The sequence below is a fragment of the Protomyctophum parallelum genome (assembly GCF_964188405.1).
Source record: "Protomyctophum parallelum genome assembly, chromosome: 7".
Classification (NCBI taxonomy): domain Eukaryota; kingdom Metazoa; phylum Chordata; class Actinopteri; order Myctophiformes; family Myctophidae; genus Protomyctophum; species Protomyctophum parallelum.
The window spans coordinates 36,272,165-36,297,509 of NC_139705.1; the positions used below are offsets into that span (position 1 = coordinate 36,272,165).

The following is a 25,345-nucleotide window of genomic DNA, read 5'->3' on the forward strand; positions in this document are numbered from 1 at the left end:
TTGTGTACAACGGTTAACCTTTAAATGTTCCATTAATACTGTGTGTACATGTAAAGGCAGCCAATATGAACTCAACCTAAATTGGATATTTTTATTTTCTGATCATCATCATAATCACAACCATGAACCGATTGTCCAATTGTACCCCTTTGTAATACACAATCTCGAAACCTTTTAATAGAAACTGTTATACCTGATTTACATGGCCAGTCCACAACAACTTGCAACAAAACCGTTAAGAAACTGTTGCAGCGGTCTGGACAGTTGACAGTTGCAGGTGCCATTTGGGGATAATGGTTGGTGTGGCCATCAGTTTCACATTGCCTTGTGTAATAGCCGATCTACAAGCAAACAACGCACTGCAAGTAACGCGTGTGAGCATGCAGATTTGCTATTTTTAATGCACTACACTGGTGAGCAACTAAATATACTGTACATCTGGCTTTAGTTGAATAGATAGTGGGGGAGTTTGTGAACAAGAAATTGAGAATTATGCGGACAATGTGGTATGTTGAAACACGTAGGATAGTGTTAAAGGCGCAGAGCACCACACTAGAATAAGCCTGGTTGAGATGGTTCCCCGTTGGCTCATTCGTTTCAACTCCAAAATGTACCAAAATCCACTTTACTACCATAGTAATACATGTGCTCCTAAGTCCTAAGTGAGACGCAGACGTAGGAGGTCAAGTCACATTCAGTTCAGTGCGTGGATTTTATATGAAATTGAAAATACAATAATACAACATGTAAGGAGGCAGTAGCCATTCAAATTCAAGCTGTGTCAAGTCAATAGAACCAAATCTTGCTAACAAGCGAAGATACCAGCTATTCCGGTGATAGGTCTGCCGAGTAACATTTTGAGCCACGTTCCAAGTGTCCCGATGGGGGTTTTAAAGCAAATCAACCTAAAAACAGACAGAATATGTGGAAGTGAATACACAGGTCAGGTACTGTACTGGAGGTTGTCATGTCTTTCTAAATGACTTGATTTTGTCGGTTTAGACTTAAGAGGTTGGTAGAGGAATAAGGAACCCAGCTACTGTCCAATATCAGAGTTGTCTGGGCAGGGAAGGGGCGGCTATGAGCTTTTCTGGGTCTTTGCCAGCTCCAGGGTCCTCCCCTTGGGGGTGCAGCTCCCATGGCCAAAGCCACACGCCGGTCAGGGCAGCCGCCCCTTCTTAGTGCCATTCAGCCAAGTGTGTATGTCCGGCGCATGTCTCCCAAGTGCCTAGTTGACACGGATGCCTGAAATGAAAGGCAGCCCTGTGGACACCTTCTTCTTGTACTCCACATAGTCCTCGCCAAAGAAATGGATGAGAAAGAGCTCCTCCTCCTCTATACGCTCACGGAAGAAGCGCCAGCTGGCTAGAGTGTAGCCAATTATGCACACAGGGTTGCACAACATCACCTGGAACGTTGACAAGCACCAGGTCAGTGAATTATAATACATTTAATATTTGTGCTCATACTGTATAAGGTTAAAGCTGCAATCAAATCAATAACTTATTTTAATGAATTATGGGCCATGTCACTCGGAGCATTTCTATAATGGTAAAGACACACTGGAGCAATCCTCTTCCCAGCATGACGCCTCAGTGCTCTCGTCATACAGTTTTTCTTTTGTGGAGAACTGAGCGCTTCAAGCTGAAAATAGTTAAACTTTTGGAGAGGAGCGCTGCTCATCAATTTCATCATTCTTTTTTTTTCTTTTGGCAGTAGGCTGACAGGAAACGGGAGAGAGATGGGGGAAGACATGCAGTAAAGGCCGTGTCAGGCTCGGGAGTCGAACCAGCGGCACACTGCGACTGGATTACCAGTCGGGTGCCCAGACGGTTACGCCACCGCCTGGGCATCAATTTCATCCTTGATCCTCCTGGATGTGTCCGACATTTACAGATGGATGTTTAACGTTGTTTCAGCTAAGCCAATTGTGCTAATAACACAGAAGGTTGAACACAGCAACAGGTCAAACGTTGCAAGTGAGAATAAACGCTAAGGACATGATATCCAAACGCTCCTCCACTATCTGTATGCTAGAGTATGTTAATAGTAAGAACAATATAATAACAATAAGTAGTGGTTGGAGGTGGTCTCCCTACTTCCATTCATCAAATTCACACGGATATAACGTGAGAGCAAAATGGCTGCTGTGTGAATAGTCAATTGCGAAATGTAGTCCCCAGGTGTTGGGTAGTAGCTCATAAGGACAATAGGTCTGAGTGGTAGAAACGCACAGGAGATCCAAGTAAGAGAAGACATAAAAGTTACGCTTACGGCTTTGATACGTACATATAGCAGCTTTCACATTTTGCATACTTTGCAAAACAAGTACGACACTGAAGCAGCACATTGTTCAGCCTTTTAACATCTCGTTTTAATTTTGTCGATATGGATGCGTTACTAAATATCTCTCTCTCATTTTATCATCCCGTTCCCGGCGGCTGTAGCGATCAAAACTTTGTGTTCCGTGTGACTGACCTGTGTTCCTATGCTCCAGTGGAACCAGCCCACATAGGACGGGTGTCTGAAGTAGGCATAGACGCCGGTGGTGACCAGGATGTGGCTATTTGCCTTCTCGTTCTGGACGATGTGGTTAAAGTTGGAGCCGGCTGTCAGCATGGCGGCCTTGCGCAGAAAGTCTCCGTACACGACCATCAGCAGACCCACCACACTGAGCCAGTTAAGGTGCTTCAGCTCTGTGGAGGGGGAGCGACAGATTACACTGATCGAATCCATTTCAACCACTCAAAAACATGTGTGGTTCCAAGCTGTCATACTAGACTACACTCCTGTGTTCATTTAACCACGGGAACCCCTTTTGGGGTTGCCATGTACAGTTTATAGCAACATAATATTTTTTTTTAAATAAATAGTTAGTTTTGAAAGTATAATCTCCCACAGGGATTTGCGCCACCACCATCAGATACATTACGCACACATTCCCTTTTTTATTATTATTATGAAAACTAAAATATCGGATGTTCCACTGGGAAATGTAGTCAAATTTCAATGTTCAAGATACTTCCTGTTTTGTCTAGCCAGCCTTAAAAACGACATTACCAAGAATTCCACTGCCGTTTTCTGACCTCAGAAAACGTAGATCAGGATTTAGAAGGCATTTTTAGAATCGGCCTCAATCTTAAATGGGTTAAGTCTGATCGTGTAAGTAAAGCAAACAGCAGATCCACAAGTTCAGCTTAATGGGAGTTGCTGAATTTGATGAACACTTCTCCACATTGACCATACTGTAACAAACATACACCATCAGTGCTACATTTGCTAAAGCATTTACCTGGCACTGTGAGCTTCTCAATGGTAAACTCCACCCATGACGACACGGCGGCCAGCGTGTACTCCACACTGTGGTTGAGCAGGAAGGAGTCCAGAGACAGGCTGCGAGGGTTGATGACGGCCGTCACCAGGTACTCCGAGTAGTGGAAGAACGACAACGAACACATGTACCTGCAGCGGTTAAGAATGCACAGTTTAGTTACTGACGTTAAGCTTCAACATGATAAGTGCAACCAACCAGTGTTACATCACATATTATCGTAAAGTCATATTTCACAAAAGACAAAAATTAAGCCCATTAAGCCTTTTCGCATGTTCATATTTTTGGTTTTCCAATCTTGGCCTAATTTTCACAAGTAGATCACATGCACACCTGACTAACTTGACACACCTGACAAAATAGCCAATCTACAATTTTCACCATGCGACACTGGCGTACGACACATTAAGCATAATAGGCCTTGGCCCTGTCTGTCAAGGAATATATTGAGAAGTAAAACATTTATCAGAACTCACACAATGTGTACCAAGCAGTCTTAGAGCCTCTTTTCTCTCTTGGCAAATAAGATCTCTAAACATTCCAAAGATTGACCTATTGACCTTGAAATGATAAGTCTGACTTCTATTTTGGTACGAATATAACCACTCATTAATTTAAACTATGAACTGTTGTCTTTGCCTTATTTCTGACGTCCCATTTAGATTGCCAGCACAGCCCTAGACTACTTCTGAGCATTTTCGCCTATAATGGCATAGGCACAATACTACATACCAACAGGAGGCTGTGGTGTTCGTCCTCATATTGAGTGTTCTGACTCAAACACTTTGATGAAGCCAGATTAAAGTACATCAGTATGGTCCGGTACTCCCTCCCCATACCACCTGAATACTGCATTACTAAATATTATCTCCGACCATTTGTTATGTCAAACAAATCAATGCCCCCAACTTCAGGAAACGTGTTAAGAACAGACTAATGTATGGAATAAGTATTATGATGCGAAATTCTAAGAACAATCAAACGTTTAAGAGGATGGAGGTGAGAGGCAGTGTGGTGGGAAAATATCCACTTTCACCACCGTGAATAGCTCAATCGACAACCATCTCACTGAAATATTACATACCAGCCAAAATGGGTCCACGTGGTTTGTGAAAAGCTTATAATTAAGCCACACCCAAAGGTAACACCCAGGAAGCAGGCCCGTACAGCAACCTATAAGGACAAATCGCAGCAAAACATTGCTCATTTGATTACTAGGCCACATTGAATTACATGAAGTGGAATGTAAAGCTAAAGGTTCAATAGGTAAGGTAGCATTAAGCCTGTCCACTTTGTGAGCAATACGGCCACGAAAAGCTTGCCCTGGCTTAGTGGTCTATCCTGAGCTGGGTCGGACAGTTTCTGTCCTACTCAAGCCACCTAATGAGCTTAACTAAAGCAGGGCCGGGTTAACCAATACAATCATCATATTGATTTTCTCCATATTGTCAAGTTCAAGACAATTCAATCAATATGTACCGCCATCTTTATTCTTTTCCAATGTATTTATTTCATGCCATCAGCAGGGAAGCATTTTAGTGACTTCTTCTCTCACACAAGTTGACACAACTCAAGTTACTATACAGCAAATAATATGAGAGGTGGAAAGTAACTAAGTACTGTATAAGTCAAACCTAAAGTACTACCTTTACTTTACTTAAGTATCCATGTTTTTAAATGCTTCCACTCCACCTCAGATAAAAAGCAGATGCATAAAGTCAATGCCAGTATTCCACCTCCTCACCTGCAACATTTTAGCAATGAACACATAATGCATTACAATTACAATCCAATAATATGATTCTGCATTGTGACTGTGAGCATAACAGAATTTCTACATTGGTATAGCAACTGTAATTTAAGTAAACAAGAAAACTACTGCAGATTAGAATCCATGCACAGAGAGCAGCTGCTCAGCCCTAATAGATTGATTAGCTGCATTAGCAACCTGTACTGTCAGATAAAAATGACGACATGAATAGATGCATCATCTTCATGAATAGAGCCGGACAGCATTAGAAACTATAGACATTATTACATATACAAATAAATAAGCTTTGGGTGACAGTAGAAGCACTTCTAGGTCTCACCTGGTACAGGGGTCCTCTGTATAAGAGCAGCAGGAGGCCGTTGATGACAGCTATGTGGACACAAATGGCTATTTTACCAGGCGTTTCGGTCAGATGATCGAACACCCAGTCGATGTGGCCAAAGCACAGTCTGGTGGCGGGGATGAGGAGCACGCTGAGTCCCAACAAGAAGCTCTTTATACTTATTCTGCCCTCAAGAACCAACTTGCTGCCTGCCATGATGGAAATCTATGCACTCCTTTAATCATCTCTCGCGATAGGATGGAGAAATAATATACACCGACGTCGCGTGATGCCGCATCCGGGTCTCCAATAGGGTCATGTGACATCCCCCAGTGGTAGAAAGTAACTAATACATATACTCAAGTACATTTATAAGGGTTTACTTTACTGGAGGTGGAGTATTTCCAATTTTCAATACATCTCAGAGGCAAATAATATCAAGAGTATCCTTTTTACTCCACTGCAGTTTGTACATCTGCACCTTTCAAATTATTTTTTATACAGTTTGAACTTTGAAAACATTTCGGCATAAAGAGTACTTTTACTTGTGAGTACTTTTCCGACCACACTGCGTGACAGTCACCCTCGCGCGCACGTTCGCATGCTCGCGCGCCGTCGGCCATCTTGCTCCGGAGTCCGGGGTCGTGTGGTTGTTGTGAGCAGAGCAGAGCCATCATGCCAGACTTCTGTGCTGCCGTTGGATGTTCCAACGAAAGGACCGCAGAGACCAAGCAACAGGGAATCACATTTCACAGGTGACAAAAGTTGTACTATGCTGCTGCAACATTCCACTGTTTGAATTACATATCACAAGAGTATGTCGGACAAATTAAATAAGGAGTTTTGAGATAAGGTAAAACAACAAACCTCCCAAGAGGGAAACTGAGAACAGCATAATGAAACACAGAAGAGGAAGGGTTTAGACTAAACATCATACAATAATGAACTTAGATGATCTACACTGGCTGTCTGGCTCTCTGAATGAGTGAACAATGAATGAACAATAATGATGTAGTCTATAAGTTATAACTAATATAAACGTACCATCAGAATGAATTAATATAATAAAAGTACAGCCTATTATTATTATTATTTAACAAATGTAACAACTGCAGTGGTTGGAGATGGTATCCCTATACCGTACACCTCCTTTGAGAAATGTATGCCTGACACCTGCTGCTTGACAAGTAGCACTGCATCAAGATCATAATCACATCATTGGTCATCTCCTGGCCAAGTAGGGATTCCATCTTGGAAGATATTTTCTAATTCCAGCAGGTATAGGGTGATCAGCACTGGCATATGTATATATATATATTTTTTAATTAAGTATTCAAAAAAGTCCTGCTCATAATCATTCAAACTCCTAACTGTGACATGGCGACTGGGAATGAGTCTGGGATAGATTTGGGTTAAGTCTAATGATCATTATTACATCTAAGAACACATTTCTAAATAAGAAATAAATATTGTTTTGTATAGCCCATGGACAATCAAAATCAGTTGGAAATATTTAATTTCGATGTGGTATCATAACAGATAACACTGACTCAAGAAAATTAAAACATGGCACTTAATTGTCTTCATGTCAAAAAGGTTTCCGACCCCTGCTGTATGTATGTGTTATTGACAATAACAATTATTGTGTTATGTTAGTCCTAAATGATCTCCTTATAGTCCTAAATTATGGTAATTACTCTGCACTTATTTTTGTGTAAGGTTCCCAAAAGACCAAGTTAAAAGGAAGGCATGGGCCGCAGCACTGCGGAGAAGAGACTTCGAGCCAAAGGACTGTTCAGTCGTCTGCAGCTGTCATTTCAAGTCAGAAGACTTTGACAGGACTGGACAGACAACTCGTTTAAAGGAAGGAGTGGTCCCCTCCATTATTATATTTCCTGACCATCTTTGCAAAGTTAGTGTCATTGGAGATTGTTAAATGTCCCATCACTTTTTCTTTAGTCTTTACATATTTTCACGGTTCTGTGTTGTGCCTTCTATTCTGTAATGATGTAATCATTTTGTAATGATGGTAAATATGAACTATTATGCACTGTTAGAAATGGACTTAAATCTTAAATGTGATTATGTGAGCCATTATTTTATTTTGTTTTAGGTGCCCAGTGGTACCTCCAGGTTGAGCAGGACGTTGCAGAAATCACCTGCAGAAAATCCAGATAGTCTGGATCAGCCATCGGAGGAGTTGGAGGACTCCACCCCAGTGAGTGAACACGGTTTTTAAACAATGTTGAAATTTAAAAAATGTCTTCTATGTTTCTGTATCAGTGGTTCTTAATATTTCATGTCAAGGACCCCAAAAGTAGAACATAATGCTCAGAATGGGTTAAACACTGCATTTCAGGATGCTGGGCTTATATTGGTATCCCAACCTGGAAATATGTTTTCTCTTTACTAAAGAGCTGGATAGACAGGGAGACCCCTGCTACTGAACACTAGCAATTATCTTAACACTTAACACTTATTTGGACAAAAAAAATAATCACTTACTGTGCCATTTCTTTTCAGGATCACAAGTATGCCCTTGGCCCAGTTAAAGAAATGACAACAAAGTTAACTGAGGCTCAGGAGAAGGTGTTGGAATTGCAGCGGGACTTAAGAACTGCCAAGGATCGGGAAAGAAGGCATCAGAAGACAGTGCAATTCCTGCTACAGGATTTAAAACACAAAGATCTGCTAACAGAGGAACTGCAGCAGAAGTTTGTCTTCTACACTGGTTGGTTGAACTGCGTGCGTGCGTGAGTGCGTGCGTGAATCTGTCATTCAATGCTGTTAATATTTTACACACAATGTGTAATATGTTTATTCCACAATTTTATTATATTATGTTTTGTTGGTTTCATAAATAACTTGTAGCTTGCTTTTCCACACTGATAATATCGGATTACAGGAAGGCCTACATATAAGCCAAGAGAAAGAATAATCAAAACTGAGGGGATGCGCACAAAGGTAATTAAACATTTACTTGTAATTTATTTGGACAGCAGTAGATCAGTTCTTAGAGCTGTGCCCATTTGTTAATGTTTTAAAATGCTTTGGCAAAATACAATTCGTATTAACAACTACATTAGTTAATATCAATTAATGTCACCATTATAAACTGTTACCAGTCTTAGTCAAAACAAGGGCTTTGTTCTGTGTCTGTCTGGCACCTATTGTTCTACCAGTGACTGCCAGTCATTGCTTATTTTAACATACTCCTGGTGTAGAATATTGATTTCTGATCTCTTGTCCAGCCTCACATTACAGTGCAACAACATGGTGTACTGCCATCTCTCCAGAAGTGTGTTCAGTGCTGCAATAAGTACCATTGTCCATTCTGCACTCCAGATACATTTAAACCCACAAAGCACAGTGCGTGCAAAAACCATCTGTTGTCACACAAAAAAAGAGCTGTACATCATAAAGGTTTGTATGGCTTCTCATCTGCTATGTAGCCTATATACAGTATGTATGACAAAACATGGGTACAATATAAACAAACAATTTTAAATTATTTTCCAATTTCCGAATCAAGACCAATCCAGCAAAACATTTATTTACCCCTTTTCATGATTTATTATTTATTTTATTGTATTGCTCTCAATGCTGTGTCTTATGATGTAAAATCACTTTGAGTTCCCTTGTTGAAATGCTATACATTATACTTATTTTGTCTTTTTTTGCAGGTTATGACATCTACAAATGCCATTTACCATGTGTGCCAAATTCACACTTTCACTGTGTGTACTGCACCTTAACATATTCCCGGAGAGATGGCATCATTAACCACTTGACAAAATGTCAAGGTAAGATTTTGTCTTTCTCCCGAGATTCAGCCATAGAATGGCGAGCCTTGGATGAGTCAGCCTAATTTATTTGAAACAATATTGATAAGTTTTAATTTAAAGTAGCATTGATACGTTTTAAACAAGCATTGTAGATGTGTTTACGGCCAAGCTGCTCGAGATGTGCAGTCTGTATTTCTCCTCCCCGTCTGTGAGCTCTCCTTCCAGGCACTGCTGTTAGCATGATTTGACTTGTAGCTTACACTGGACCACAACTAATGCAACCTAGATCTGCATTTACGATACAAATCCATGATGACTATAGCAAATATGATATAATATTAGTATTAGGTAATAATAGGTTTAACATACTAGTTTTCTTGAACTGAAAATATGGAAATAGCAAGCATTTCCAGGAGATATGTGTCTTCTACACTACACAGAAGTTTGGAGCGACGGGCCCACAAGCGGAAAACATTGAGGCATCTCGCTTGGTACACTATCCAAAGCCCTCCACCACTCGAAAAATGCTTTCTGTGGACAGCCCATTACAGAGTTTAGAGTGCTGATACTCGACAAAGCTCGCACCAAAACTAAGATGGCCTAATACAGGGCTGTCTTGATATCAAAAGAAAAATATGTAATTAACAAGCTGTTTTGATTTGCCTCCCAGTCATAACTAGTTTTTTACCACGGGGACTTGTTTTATTAAACCCCTCTGTACTTTAAGGCATAAGGCTCTATTAAATACCGCCCACTGAGTTGGAATTGTTGTATTGTGGTGTACAATATTTGATCATGAAAGGTATTTATTTTGATTAGGTGAGCAATCCTTGGACGAGCCAATGAATGAACCATCCTTGGACAAGCCATCCTTGGATGAGCAAGCTTTGGACAAGTCAATGGACAAGCCATCCTTGGATGAGCCAGTCTGGAATGAGCCAATTGATGAGTCAGCTTTGGACGAGCCAGAATTTGATGAGTCAATGGACAAGCCATCCTCGGATGAGCCAGTGGATGAGTCAATGGTCAAGCCATCCTTGGATGAGCCAGTGGACGAGCCAGCTTTGGACAAGCCAGTGGACAAGTCGTCCTCGGAAGAGCCAACCTCAAAAGTGAAGGTGTCACAAGTAAGAAGATCTAAAGTGAAGTCAGTCTGCTGTCCTCAGCGTAGACTCACGGTGAGAGCAAAAACATTTAAGAAACATTTGCAGGGGAAACATTCAGAAAACAAGATTATGGCCATCACACCAACAACCTTAAAACAATGCCCTTAAAACAAGGCTCCAGACATCCCAAAACAAACTGGTCAGGCTACTACTTGGCCTTACTTACAGAACCCACCTCTTTGCCCATTTTGATAGGCTGGAATGGCTTAGGGTTGGCAACAGAGTACAGCAACTTGCAATGGGGCTGGTCTACATGATTCGCTAAGATACACATGTACCATGTCAAAATACTTCATTAATGTCAACAAAGTCCACAATCACACCACCAGAGGGAGTTCAACAAACCATGTGCAACCCAGATTCGGCTCAAACAAGGGGTTAAATTAATTTAGCTTCTATGCCACTAAATTGTGGAACGCCCTACAAACAGCCATTAAGAAATGTGAATCCCTAGACTTCAAAACGTCTCAGTCCCACCCCCCTATTTTTCCATACTGTAAATGTTTTCCCTTTTTTCTTTAACTATATTTCTACGTCTTTAAATGTTCTGATGAATTGAAAAATGGAGGATCCTGATGTAAACAAGTCTTAGTGCTTTTTCAGGTTTTATCCTCGTAGCTTTCGTTTGAACTGTACCCATTCTACAAACTGTGAATACAATTTTCAATCAATGAATCCTGAAAAAGAATTGAGCCCATGGACAGCAGAAATCAAGATATTCAAAACAAGGGCTTTGGTCTGTCTGGCACCTATTGATCTACCAGTGACTGCCAGTTATTGCTTATGTAACCTGGGCACTAAGGCCCGGAAACAGAACCACCAGACTACGCCACTCTGGGAATTTCACCCAGAGAATATATGTTATGTACAATACAAGTTGTGAGCCCACTGGGCAAAGATGAGGGGAGCAGAGACGTGCAGTTCCAGTTGAAATATATTGTTTTATTGAATTATGTGTAATACAAAATGTTCATTAAAACTGACTTTAATCAAAAGGGGTCAATCTCTAAAATGATCTAAAAATGCAATAGCCTATCTTAAAACCCGTATACCAGTAGCCAGGGGGTGCCCATGTGTCCGTACCGACAGGAGGAAGGCAGGGAGTGAGGGGAAGGAGGGGAAAGGTCACCGCCACCAAAGAGCGCACACTTCACAACACTGCAAAACAAGAGAAAACAATTATACACAGCACATTAAACACATTAAACAAATAGCATGCACTATAACTAAACCCCAAGACAACGTGACCCACCACCTGTCGGGACTACAACCACAGCACCCCTATAGCTACTGGCAATACTATACAGTATAGACTGATACTAATACTACGTTATGTTCAATCAAGCAGTTATCCAAAGAAAAGGGGCATTAAGGCTGAGACAACGTTGAACAGTAAGTAGGTTTGCACCAAACGATAAGCGAAGTAAAAACAAAACAAAACTAAATCATAAACAAATTAAAGAGGACAAAAACAGCAGTGGTAAAGAGCTCCTCCTAATAAAACAAAAGGACAATATTAATAACCAATACTTTACAATTTAAAACATACAAATACAATAGGCAGCTCTTTACCTCAAATTAAGAGGGCCACACTAGGCCATGACGTCATGCTCTGGTCCATAAACGCCGCATGACACCGAACCGGAGCCGAAGTGCGCCGCATGCAGTCGGCATACGAGGCCATGACTCGAGGCGCCATGCCACTGAACCATCAGCAGTTGATGGGCAGACAAGGCCTTAAGCCTACGACATGTGGGGGGAAGAAGCAGCCTATCCCAGGGAAGCTGGGATTCCCACTGTCCATGCCTGCCCTGCAAGAGTTAAGGAACATTCATACTTTGCTCAAAACATACATTTATCAAAACACATGAAACCGTGCATACTGCATACCATCAATGAGTCTCTTGTTGCACCTAGACCCAACACACCACCAGGCAACCACAACAAGCCAGCCAGCTACTCTGATGGCCGCGTGTGGCTCCCCTTTATTCAGTCAGCAGCCAGGTGTCACAGCTGTCCTGAATATGGGTGATTGGGGAGTCACATCACATGTCTAGGAAAGCTCAACTCACTACAATCTACCCCCTACTTTCTATCGATGTCCCAACGATAACCAAACCCAAGTCCATTCATTCAGCGGCCACTCCAAGGGAGCGACCAGAAGGACCAGCTAGTAGGGCCCCGTCAGGCAACACCGTCAGAGTTCAGTTTGGACAGTAGCAATCGTGCACCAGGGTTTCCTTTTCAGCTTGAGATGCAGAACCAGGTCATGCAGATCCTGCCCATACTCCACGACAGGGCAGATGTCCACTGGTGTCTTGAGGGGGATCCGAGGCCAACTGCTGTTTTTGTCCCTCAACACAAGCAATGATTACTTTTACATAAACATATAACCAAAAGAAACAAAACAAAGTGCAAACCAACTGAAATGACTGGAAATGACACGTCTCTGCTTTTACAGTTAGTTCGTCCTGCCGACATACGCCAATTGTAACCTGGGCACTAAGGCCCGGAAACAGAACCACCAGACTACGCCACTCTGGGAATTTCACCCAGAGAATATATGTTATATGTACAATACAAGTTGTGAGCCCACTGGGCAAAGATGAGGGGAGCAGAGACGTGCAGTTCCAGTTGAAATATATTGTTTTATTGAATTATGTGTAATACAAAATGTTCATTAAAACTGACTTTAATCAAAAGGGGTCAATCTCTAAAATGATCTAAAAATGCAATAGCCTATCTTAAAACCCGTATACCAGTAGCCAGGGGGTGCCCATGTGTCCGTACCGACAGGAGGAAGGCAGGGAAGGAGGGGAAAGGTCACCGCCACCAAAGAGCGCACACTTCACAACACTGCAAAACAAGAGAAAACAATTATACACAGCACATTAAACACATTAAACAAATAGCATGCACTATAACTAAACCCCAAGACAACGTGACCCACCACCTGTCGGGACTACAACCACAGCACCCCTATAGCTACTGGCAATACTATACAGTATAGACTGATACTAATACTACGTTATGTTCAATCAAGCAGTTATCCAAAGAAAAGGGGCATTAAGGCTGAGACAACGTTGAACAGTAAGTAGGTTTGCACCAAACGATAAGCGAAGTAAAAACAAAACAAAACTAAATCATAAACAAATTAAAGAGGACAAAAACAGCAGTGGTAAAGAGCTCCTCCTAATAAAACAAAAGGACAATATTAATAACCAATACTTTACAATTTAAAACATACAAATACAATAGGCAGCTCTTTACCTCAAATTAAGAGGGCCACACTAGGCCATGACGTCATGCTCTGGTCCATAAACGCCGCATGACACCGAACCGGAGCCGAAGTGCGCCGCATGCAGTCGGCATACGAGGCCATGACTCGAGGCGCCATGCCACTGAACCATCAGCAGTTGATGGGCAGACAAGGCCTTAAGCCTACGACATGTGGGGGGAAGAAGCAGCCTATCCCAGGGAAGCTGGGATTCCCACTGTCCATGCCTGCCCTGCAAGAGTTAAGGAACATTCATATTTTGCTCAAAACATACATTTATCAAAACACATGAAACCGTGCATACTGCATACCATCAATGAGTCTCTTGTTGCACCTAGACCCAACACACCACCAGGCAACCACAACAAGCCAGCCAGCTACTCTGATGGCCGCGTGTGGCTCCCCTTTATTCAGTCAGCAGCCAGGTGTCACAGCTGTCCTGAATATGGGTGATTGGGGAGTCACATCACATGTCTAGGAAAGCTCAACTCACTACACTTATTTTAACATACTCCTGGTGTAGAATATTAATTTCTGTTCTCTTTTGTCCAGCTTCACATTACAGTGCAACAACATGGTGTACTGCCACCTCTCCAGAAGTGTGTTCAGTGCTGCAATAAGTACCATTGTCCATTCTGCACTCCAGATACGTTTAAACCCACAAAGCACAGCGCGTGCAAAAACCATCTGTTGTCACACAAAAAAAGAGCTGTACATCATAAAGGTTTGTATGGCTTCGCATCTGCTATGTAGCCTATACAGTATATAGTATGTATGACAAAAACATGGGTACAATACAAACAAAAGTAGCATGACAATTTAAAATGACGCATGATTTCATATTCAAGATAATCCACAGCAAAACATTTATTTACTGCTTTTTATGATTTTTTTGTATTGCTCTCAATGCTGTGTCTTAATGATTACTGTTTCATGTAAAAGCACTTTGAGTTGCCTTGTTGAAATGCTATACAAATAATACATTTCTCTTGCTTATTTTGTCCTTTGTCCAGGTTATGACATCTACAAATGCCATTTGCCGTGTGTGTCAAATGCACACTTTCACTGTGTGTACTGCACCTTAACATATTCCCGGAGAGATGGCATCATTAACCACTTGACAAAATGTCAAGGTATGATTTTGTCTTTCTTGAGAGATTCGGCCATAGAATGGCATTGTAGATTAATCAATTTGGTACATCACAGGAGGCAGTAGAGACAACGTACAACTGGTAGTCACGTGCTGTACTACTCTTTGATAGCTATAGGTACTAGGTAGAAGACCCACAGTTGTCCACAAAAGGCTTCTGCTCTGGACATGATAACCACTATATCTCCATATATCCAGCTGGCCTGTTGTGACATAATTTCAGATCTCTAACAAAAGGGCTGGCTATTTCAGAAAAATATGTAATTAACAAGCTGTTTTGATTTGCACCCAGTCATAACTTGTTTTTTACCACAGGAACTTGTTTTATTAAACCCCTCTGTACTTTAAGGCATAAGGCTCTAATAAATACCACCCACTGAGTTGGAATTGTTGTATTGTGGTGTACAGTATTTGCTCATGAAAGGTATTTATTTTTGATTAGGTGAGCAATCCTTGGACATGCCAGTATTGGACGAGCCAATGAATGAACCATCCTTGGACAAGCCATCCTTGGATGAGCAAGCTTTGGACAAGTCAATGGACAAGCCATCCTTGGATGAGCCAGTCTGGAATGAACCAATTGATGAGTCAGCTTTGGACGAGCCAGAATTTGATGAGTCAGTGGATGAGTCAATGGACAAGCCGCCCTCGGAAGATCCAACATCAAAAGCGAAGGTGTCACAAGTAGGAAGTTCTAAAGTGAAGTCAGTCTGCTGTCCCCAGTGTAGTCTCACGATGAGAGCAAAGAATTTGAAGAAGCATTTGCAGAGGAAACATTCAGAAAACAAGATTATGGCCATCGCACCAACATCCTGCAAAAGAAGTGAGCCCATGGACGGCATAAATCCAGATATCCTCAAGCGGGCAAGGTGGACAGAGCCAGTGTTGCATACAGAGGGTGCAGTAACCACAGATCGGGACGGCTGGAAAATGGATCAAACAATCCACCCTCCCGAAGGTGAGATGATCAAAATATTGGTGAAATGTAATTGCATACATTGGTATTAGTCGGACAGGCCTGCTGGTGGAGATTTGCACTCATGATAACACCTATCTAGTTTTAAGCGCATTGGGTGCTATTTAAGAAAGCCTTCAAATATTGGTGGCCTTTTTTGTGTCAGTATTATCCTAAACCTTGTGCTAAATAAATCAAATTGATTTATTTTGATTAGGTGAGACAGATTTAGACGAGCCAATGGATGAGCCAGTCTGGGACGAGCCAGCTTGGGACGAGTCGGTGGACAAACCATCCTCGGAAGAGACAGCCTCAAAAGAGAATGTGTCACAAGTAAGATCTAAAGTGAAGTCAGTCCTCTGTCTCCAGTGTGGTCTCACAATGAATGCCAAAAATTTGAAAAAGCATTTGCAGAGGAAACATTCAAGAAGCAATATTATGGACATCACACCGGCATCCTACAAGAGAAGCGAGCCCCTGGACAGCACAGATCTGGACATCTTCAAGCGGGTGAGATGGACAGAGCACACAGACAATGTAGTAACCACCGCTCTGGCAGGAGCAATCTACCCTCCCAAAGGTGATCTGATGAAACGAATGGTGGAATATACATTCAACTGCAAGAAGCTGCCAGCAACATTACCTGAGGAACTTCGGCGTATGACCCATTATCCAAAGTCCTTGATTCCACCTGAGAACCTGTGCTCTGTCTGTCCTGGAGCAGGCCCCCTGACTGACCCCATTCTCATAACTTCCAAAGCCAAAATTGTCACTGCTGATGGCATTATTGAAGGTAAGCAGGTTCCGATTAGCTTGGGGGGATGCTTTTGACATCCATTCATATTTATGGCAGTGGGGATATGTTTTATTCCTGCTTCTGGTCAGACAGAATTAAATGTGTGGATTTCCTAAATGTTTGTCTCATGTTAACCCCGATGTCCCTATTTGGGCAATTCTAGAAATGTTTCAAATATATTTTGTATTATTATAATAAAAAAATGGGGGAAACTCACAATACATTGTGAGCTTGTAGATTGCTATTCTTTGTTTTATGTGCAAAGAAGTACTGTATACAGGTATTGTTTTTTGTCGTTTTATTTCACAAATAAAACCCTACGTGTAAATATGAAAACATTTCACAGCAGTGTCAGTAAAATATTGCCCTTTTCTTTCAGACATATCTACATACTGCAAAATGTGTTGCAAGTGTGGTATGTTTTACCGCTATCAGCAGTTTGAAGATGGACTACATAATTTCAATGACAGCATACTTCTTGGTCTTCACTTTTGTTTGTTTTTGAGGGCTCATCTTCAGGTTAGTATTTTCTTTACCTTCTGCTGCATTTACCTCTATTTACCAGAGTGTTTCTTCAATAACAGGAGTCTCCAATCACCTCAAACTGAAAATACATTTTCTGGTAGGGATACCAGTTTCGTCCAATCAGGAGAGTGAAGTGTAGTTGGAAGTTATGAAATGGATAAACGAATAAACGGTCATAATCTTTGTGGGGTTCTCATTCTTGACCCGAGATCAGATTGACCCGAGATCAGACCCGAGATCAGATTCACACGAGGTTTCCACTGGACACACGCTGGTCTGACGAACCCATTCTGACCTGAGATCAGATTCTAAAAATGTCAGTCGTTCTTCGATTTTTTTCAAAAATAGCAGACCTACAAGCTCGTATCGCGCCACTCGGTGGCGCGATATGAGCTTGTAGATCTGCTATTTTTCAATAGCTAAAGCATAACATGATGCCAACACCAAAATGGGTGCCCGGTCAGAATGGGTTAAAGAGGTGGAGAGAGGTAGGGTAAAAAGGAAAATACATTTTATGATCTGGATACCAATTTTTTCCCAATCAGGAGAGAGAACTCACACCGGATAAAGGATAAACTAGTGAAATTGGAAGTGATCGCACAAAGAAATGAGCTGACAAAATTGGAACTGGAACACTATAAAATTGAAGCTGATAAATCTCCTGATTGGTTGAGAATGAGATTGGCCACCCGCCTGAAAATAAAGAAACCCTAAATACAAAGTTACATTACACAAACGATTCCAGGGTGTCTAATGGAGTACTGTCACCTCAGACACATGAAAAGAAAAAACTAGACCAGTGCTTTAACCTTTTAACAAAGATTTTTTTGTTTGAACCTAAAAACACAATCGCTTTTCCAAAGAGAGCAGAGTGAAGTTCTCAGTCGCCACAACTGATTTCAGTCATTTGGATTCCCTAGGAGCCAGCATGTCTTCTGCAATCATGTCACGCACTGAAAATACATGCGCTACTTTGTCATTAGACATTTTAAGATTAAAGAATATTTGAAGTGGTCAAACTAGCAATACAATAAGTCTTCCATATCTTCCAGAAAACCTTAATGATCTGATATTTCATAAAAGCAAAGGTTAAAGCCTTTTAATCTGCCATTTCTTGAATTGGTAGTACCAAAACATCATGCTTTTACATATTGTGACAAAGGTTTATGAAACACAGGCAGCGCTATTGTGTGGGGGCTAATTTCACAAATCGCAGATTAGGACTAACAAAAATATTAATTTGTGTGATTTCAATTTGCTTTAATCCATGCATGCTAATTGTCTGTTGAAATTTCCAGAACAATCAATCTATTGGAAGTCTTCTTCAGACTCTGGAGTACCTCACAAAAATGCAGTTCCCCTCGGCCGAATCGATTAGTCATGCATATCTGCATTTTGAGGCACTTTCCAATCATGTCTACAGTTACAACTGTGTGCGCTGTGGGGACCATCCACCAGTTGTCATCATGGATCTCCACAAAAGAGGAGTGTTCAACATGTCAGGTACTGTTGTCCAAAATGGTGTTGCCATGCACAAGTCCATGTTTGCCTTGGGATTTTGTTAAACTCACATTATTATTTGCAGTATCAGTACTTCCCCCCCCCAATACTGATAAAATATTTTAACCACTTTAAACCTGGGATCTCCATCAAGGCCAAAGGCATGTCAGAGACGATGTTTTGCACTGTCCATGTGTCAGTCTGTCTGCGAGCAGCTCATCTCCGGCACCGTTGGCCGGATTGTAGCGAAACAGTTCACACATTCCCATGGCAAACCAACCATGTTAAAAAAAAAGGAAAACAAAGTGCTCAGGTCTTGGGATTTAAAAGAGAAAACTACAAGCACTTTTATTTATGAAAACAATTGATATTTTCTGGCAGAATCATCACCACACATGGAATGGTGGCTCGGGGAGCGTTGCAGAGGGTTCTGCCACAGAGACAACACCAGATCCAGATAGTAATGGAGGTTCACGGTGTTCTCAGATGGGTCCAGCCAGGGACTGTGGTCCATGAATGTTGTATGAGGGCTGAGCAGGCAATGCAGATACATCTGGGATGTCGGCAGCATATTCTGTAGAGACAGTGAGGTTAGGGTTGCGTCACCATCATTTCTACTTTATCATAATAACCAACGGTAACATACAAATCGTTTAAAGTGTCAATTTAAGTGCGTTTTGTCAGCTTAGCTTGAAGATCAGCCATTTCCACGATTAAAACATTAATTAACTACCATTTAAAATAGTAATGTCTCAACATGATCATGTAAAACATTGTTCAGAGATCTCAATTAAATTGTGATTAGACAATGTTTAATAATTATGACTGGCCTAGCATCTGGCAGCAGAATATACAGCAGAGATTATGCTTACGTGATGAGGTTTACGGCCGTGTCAGATCCAGAATCGTAGTAGTGGATGTTGACTATGTGCTCAGATGGTACAGTGCCAGCTAGGAACTCAGGACCATGAGTGTAATCCAAGGGCTGTGGGGGTGAAATCTGAGATTGGAGGAGCATGTTATGTAGAGACAGCAAGGCTTGCTTCGGAACCAGTGTCATCGTGTTTAAGACGCAGCTGGTCGATCACCATTGGTGTAGCCGAGTACCAGCCAGGGAGCGATGACCATGTCTGTGATCTGGGGGCATTGGGGGTGAGTTAGAGTAATCTGTTCGATTACCTTGACCATGGTGGTCTTGTGGGAGTACATTATCATGATCTGGGACTGGGACTGTCTCTGGAGCCGGGGAGCCGTGAGCATAATCTGGGACTGTCTCTTCCGCAGAGACAGCAGGGCTTGCCTCATCTTCCGTAGAAACAGCAGGGCTTGCCTCATCTTCCGTAAAGACAGTAGGGCTTACTTCTGGTGCACGATGAGCCACCAGTTCTGGGTAATAATAATACCAGTAATAGGACCACCAGACCCAGTTCGTGTATTCATCATAGGGGGTAAATGGGTAGAAGCTGGCAGGCTCAGGTTCTACAGGTGGGTAGACGCTAGCAGGCTCATCAGGCTCTGCAGGTGGGTAGACTCTAGTAGACTCATCAGGCTCTACAGGTGGGTAGGAGCTAGAAGGCTCTGCAGGTGGGTAGGAGCTAGCAGGCTCTGCAGGTGGGTAGACACTAGCAGGCCCAGGTTGTTTACAGTACCAGTAAGTGGACGCAACAACAGGGGCAAGGAGATAGACGGTGTGGGTTACTGGTCTGGGGATGTGACGTGAAGGCTGGGGGGCTGCTTCCGAATAATGTGGCTGTTTAGGGAAGCTGCGAGGAAGAATCTTGTTGGGTTGAGAAGAGCCTCCTGTGAACAGAGGTTAAACATTACTGATCTGGGCAAGGGTTCCCAAACTTTTCAGGCTGCAATCCACCCAAAAAATAACCTTAACGCCCTGACAAGCACTTGGAATTGTAGGAGTTGAGACATTACATTTTGACTCCGTTCCACAGATAAATATTGTGAAAATAGTTGATCTACAAGCTCATGCCTTGTAGAGTGGCTACTTTCACAATATTGCCAATTAAAAAGGCCAGTATTAAAAAGGTCTCAGTTAATTGTAACTTCAGAAATGTGCACCCTGTACACACTTATACTAATATGTCGGTTTGTTTACCATGAGATAATCATCTCATGGGGTCTCATACGCTCCATGAGATAATCATCTCATGGGGTCCCCCAAAATAATTTCAGGACCCTTTATGAACCACTGCATGCAAACTGGGAAATATGCTACCTTCTGTTGGCAGACGGTAGCAGAATCCAATGCTGACCAGCAGAAAACACATCCAGGACACCCTGAAACAGAAAACATGTTGAATGAAACATTCATTATATAAACACAAGAAATATGGGGGAAGGTTGAGTTTTCCCCAAACTGTTCTGGTTAGAGAACCCCCCCCCCCCCATTAGCTTCAATTCCAGCATATTTAAGGTATCACTAATAAGGAACTTGACAATAGTTAAAGTACAGATTACAAATGAAATAAACAAAACCTCGGGAGTCAGTTCCATTGACAGGTTAGCAGCAAGTTAGGTGCATGTCTACTAACATATCCCACATTGGTTTCTATCCAGCCACCCTAAGGGAAGTTAACAGCTGCTGAAAGTTGGGGTACCATTAACAACCAATATAAGGCAAAATGTTATAAATGTCATTATGCTTTAAGTAGCATGTGATGTGTCCAACTAGGGGTTTTCATGATTCTGAATCCATTCCAAGCATTAGTTTTGCAAGAATACACTCCTTGGGCTAAACACGGCCATAGCCGTCAGCATAAAGAAAACAACATTCAAGTGGGTTGCACATTTCAGCCAAGAGAGTACCCATTTATCAGCTTGGGTTAAGTCTTTCAGTTCAAATTGTGTCTGCTAAATTATTTGTGTCAACAACTTTCACCAATTTCACTCGTTTATCCTGTGTGCTTTCTCTCTCCTGTTTGGATAAAAGTGGTATCCCCCCCATTACTGAACAAACACTATCAATATGGAACTATTTAATATTTTAACAAACATACCTACAATACATTTAAGTTAAATAACATACCTCAAAGCCAGTTCCAGAGCCATCTCTAGCAGCCTCAGCACAGCTCTGCTCCCTGGACCTGTGTGTTCTGTCTTATTAGAACTGAATGCTCCTTCAGTCGGATTGACCTAATGCCACACACCTGTTGCCCAGCCCGAAGCACACCTGCAGTAACCACACCTGAAGTGTTGCCATTTGGGCTTGTTTGGACTATTTGTATTTTTTCTGAGCAAGCATGCTGTCTCTATTATCTCAATGGTAAAAATGTCAGCACTTAAGCAGGAAAGCAGGTTCAAATCCAGGGTAGAAGAGAAAAGTTACATAGTGCTGCTTTAACTCTATATTCTTAATTGTTGTTTGTCAATAGCAGAAATAGCTACAAGCTCAAAATGTAGTACAATTCAGCAATTTTTTATTTGTAGCTGGCCTGTTTTTTATTAATCTATGTCTGCCAGATGTTTGTCTGTTTTCACCTTTTAGTTATGACATGCCCAGAATAGGACTGGTTCATGTGGTTAAGTTACCTTTTACTATAGGCATTAGAAAACAAAAATAAATGTAAGCTCGCCAATCACCACAACCTTTCCCTTGTTGAGAAAGACGTGCAATTTATTGAGTTTTCATATGGGGCACAAATGGCATTGCATTTCTGTGTGGTGGTCATGTTAATGAATTTGATATAATTTTGGTATTTGTAGAGACTGACCTGAAAGCACCACCTGAGAGCTTCAAGGGAGAAGTGCACATCGAGGACTTTTGGGACTCTGTTACCAAACATATGATTGCCAGAGGGTTTCTTATTAGTAAGTAGTACAAGACTGATTTGCACCATAACTGTTATTAAATGAATTACACAATCACAGGAGAAGATAGGGTCCAATCATTATATGAACTAATGTGTTAAATTGAGATCTGAGATCTTTTTTTTTTTTATTGATCATGCGGTATTGGTGACAAAAGAGATTACAGTTGACTTCACTGAACATTGTTCTTTCTGTTGCATTAAGGTAATGAAGAGAATCCTTTCAAGGTCCCACCATCCTTTGAATCCTGGGCTCCATGGATTGGTCCCAAGACCAGGAGGTCTTCGGTTGTATTGAACACTGAATTCCACAAGCTTCACGCAGCTCCTGATAAAGAGGCAGAACTGCACGTGACAGAGAATCACCTTGTAGATGAGCTCATGAATCAGGAGGTAGTGAACATTATGCACGCTCTGCGTTATCCCCATTTACAATCGTGAAAATGTAAAGAAATGAAACTTAAACGCCATTGATATAACGCGTATGCTCTTATTAACCAGGTTGAGGTAGCTCGAATGCTCTGTAAGGAGTGTGGCCTGGACACCACTGGCTCGATATTGGACCTCGTTCTACGACTGAAGGATGGGATGCGCTCAAGAGCAACCTATAATAAAGTCTTTGAAAAGATCTGGGGTGCATCAGGTATTATTTTCCACCACTGAACATTATGTGCTTTAATTTTAAACATATACTTTTTATTCGTTGACCAGCTGGGGTCTCTATTTGGCCTCCTTCTTTTTTCCCTCTACACCAAATCTCTTTTCCAAAAATATATGGAACGCGTTTTGTAGAATGTTCACCTATGACAGGCCCAGATTTGGGATGCGAGGGTTCTATACTATGTGGTTATAGTATGTGTCTATTTATGTTAAAAATGTTTTTTCCAGGAGGCTGGGCAGCTCTACTTTGCCCATGTGGCATTGTCTACAGCTTGAAGGTTCTGCTCAAGGGAGAAAGCCCTCAGGACTTTGCGGATCTCCTTCTGTCGTGGCAGCACATTCCGAATGTTTGTGTGTACGACTTTGCAAGAGACCTAGCCAGGCACACCAACTGGAGACAACCAGAGCGCATCCCCTTCACTCCACATGAGGGTCAGCTGTTGCACCCGACTCCAGAAATCATCCGAGATGCCAAAGAGGGGAGAATCCATGTCAATCTTCCTTGGCTGTCAGAAAGAAAGAATCCTCCTGACGTGGACTGTCATCCATGCACAGGCTCTTCAGAACGTTATGTTCTAAGTAACGGATTCCATGAAAGAGAGAGTGACCCAAAGGACGTTCTGCGACGTGTGAGTTTGGTGCCACAGCTGGCTCCGCTCCTCAACACACAGGTGGTGGAACAGTTTTTTGATCACATGAGAGAAGCTGATTATTTCCTGAATGACACGGCATCAGAAACCTACATGTTTCTGTTGAGAAATGTCTTGCATCACAGAAATATGAGGCTGAACAAGGAGACAGCTGCACTCATCAGCAAGCACACAATGGAGGAACAGCAGCATCGCAGACCAGCCTGATGTGCAGTTATCGCTTCATCACTTTGTAGCTGGAGTTTTCATGGCCCCGATACGTTCCCACAGTCCCTACGCTACAGAATGAGCTACAGAATGAGCTACAGAAGGAGCGTAGGGACTGAGGGAACGTATCGGGGCTAGAGTTTTCATTACAATTGAAATGTCTTTCATGGTGTTTACAAGTTACTACTGTAGATGATGTGGAATGTGGAGGTTGAACAAATAGTTGAGAATGGACCAAAAACAAAAATAAAACTGTTAATTAAAGTAATAATACAAAACAGTTTCACTACATGGCAAGTTTCTAAAATTGTCCATTAATAAATTACGAATTAATTTAAGTACGCAAGTGTTGGAAATTTGTGTACAAAGCTCTAGTTGATCATAGTACATCATTTAGTACACCAGGTGGCAGTGTACTACTGTATGCCTATCATTCTTACCCTTACTGTTGTAATGTTACAACTTGAATTGAACAGAATTTTAATATTAATACAGTATACCGTGTTACACTAATGCAGTGCAACAATTTTAAATCGCCAAAATGGATAAAATCACAAAAATTTCCATTGGTCCATTTAAAAGATTCAACACTCAAAAGCCTAGACAAACAACAGTGCAATAAACAACAATACAATAAATACTATTCACTACATATACAGGTACAACAATTCCTAATAACACAAGAAGGAGGGGGCCAGGGATACAGACACAGAAACACAGAAACAAACTGAGGAAGGGAGCTGTCTGAAACCCTGAGGGAAGGCCAGCCAGGAACAAATTAAGATATAAAGACCAATTGGGATTTAAGTGGAGCCATGATTCTAGGTCAGCTTTAAACTTTAGTGACTAGATGACAAAATAATGTTTGGAGTAAAATCTATTATGAGGATATAGCTAAACACAATACACTGAACAGCATCTGCAGCAGTGTAGAGCAGCTGAAACAGTCCATGGTCTTTGATAATCCTCACATCCACTGATTCTCGGGGCCAGGGCCACACCGTTTGGGTTCCTAAAGGTGTTTGTGGTGCCCTCCTCTCACAACACCTAACAAAGAACATGTATTTGGAAGTGTGATCTTTAAACAGAAGAAATAATAAAGTTGAAAACAAAAACAAACTATCTCCATTGTTCGCAATTTTCATAATTGGGTTGTTTTGATGAAGTAGAAATAACTTGACAAAACACAAGTAGTATAACATAGCCTATACATCGGGCAACAAAAGACTAAACAAAAACAGATAGGCCTATCACAGTTACGTATTAATTAATGTTCATAAATCACGTTTTCTATTGTGCATTCCTGCAGTTGGGTTGTTTTGATTAAGTAAAAATAACTCACTAGGTCTAGACCACATGGGCATCACATGGAGCTAAAATCTCCGGCCCGGAAGCCAGTTGTTTTCCAGCTGTGGTTGTTTTGATGCAC

The 25,345-nt window shown here is 41.6% G+C and overlaps 2 protein-coding genes across 4 annotated transcripts; one reads left to right on the forward strand and one right to left on the reverse strand.

The window, feature by feature from the left end:
* Positions 1 to 1,228: 1,228 nt before the first annotated feature.
* On the reverse strand, positions 1,229 to 5,646 carry icmt (isoprenylcysteine carboxyl methyltransferase; the record flags this gene model as incomplete). Its single annotated transcript, XM_083768452.1, has 5 exons — positions 5,422 to 5,646; positions 4,416 to 4,504; positions 3,293 to 3,462; positions 2,479 to 2,696; positions 1,229 to 1,408 (listed from the first exon to the last, which is right to left on the reverse strand). Exons 1-5 carry the CDS (start codon positions 5,638 to 5,640, stop codon positions 1,229 to 1,231), a joined length of 876 nt encoding a protein of 291 aa, XP_083624578.1. The 5' UTR covers positions 5,641 to 5,646.
* A 441-nt stretch (positions 5,647 to 6,087) lies between these two features.
* Positions 6,088 to 23,953, forward strand: LOC310862415 (uncharacterized protein). Of its 3 annotated transcripts, none has more exons than XM_083770313.1 (18): positions 6,088 to 6,179; positions 7,144 to 7,336; positions 7,538 to 7,642; positions 7,948 to 8,155; positions 8,330 to 8,388; positions 8,676 to 8,847; positions 9,108 to 9,227; positions 10,029 to 10,387; positions 14,205 to 14,376; positions 14,666 to 14,785; positions 15,245 to 15,787; positions 15,990 to 16,550; positions 16,933 to 17,072; positions 18,377 to 18,581; positions 22,296 to 22,400; positions 22,605 to 22,792; positions 22,901 to 23,042; positions 23,288 to 23,953. In XM_083770313.1, the coding sequence occupies exons 1-18, from the start codon at positions 6,100 to 6,102 to the stop codon at positions 23,914 to 23,916; spliced, it is 4,101 nt and encodes a 1,366-aa protein (XP_083626439.1). In that variant the 5' UTR covers positions 6,088 to 6,099; the 3' UTR covers positions 23,917 to 23,953. The 3 variants fall into 3 exon arrangements, with proteins under 3 accessions (XP_083626439.1, XP_083626440.1, XP_083626441.1); XM_083770314.1 differs by having other exon boundaries at positions 15,245 to 15,760; positions 15,975 to 16,550; XM_083770315.1 differs by lacking the exons at positions 8,676 to 8,847; positions 9,108 to 9,227; positions 10,029 to 10,387.
* Positions 23,954 to 25,345: the final 1,392 nt, after the last annotated feature.

What these genes read in the sequence shown, in the direction of transcription:
- LOC310862415 (XM_083770313.1), top strand. Translation starts at nt 6,100, where the DNA reads ATGCCAGACTTCTGTGCTGCCGTTGGATGTTCCAACGAAAGGACCGCA. An exon ending in CAGGGAATCACATTTCACAG is followed by an intron (nt 6,180 to 7,143) that starts GTGACAAAAGTT and finishes TTTTTGTGTAAG; the next exon opens with GTTCCCAAAAGACCAAGTTA. An exon ending in AGGAGTGTTCAACATGTCAG is followed by an intron (nt 18,582 to 22,295) that starts GTACTGTTGTCC and finishes TGGTATTTGTAG; the next exon opens with AGACTGACCTGAAAGCACCA.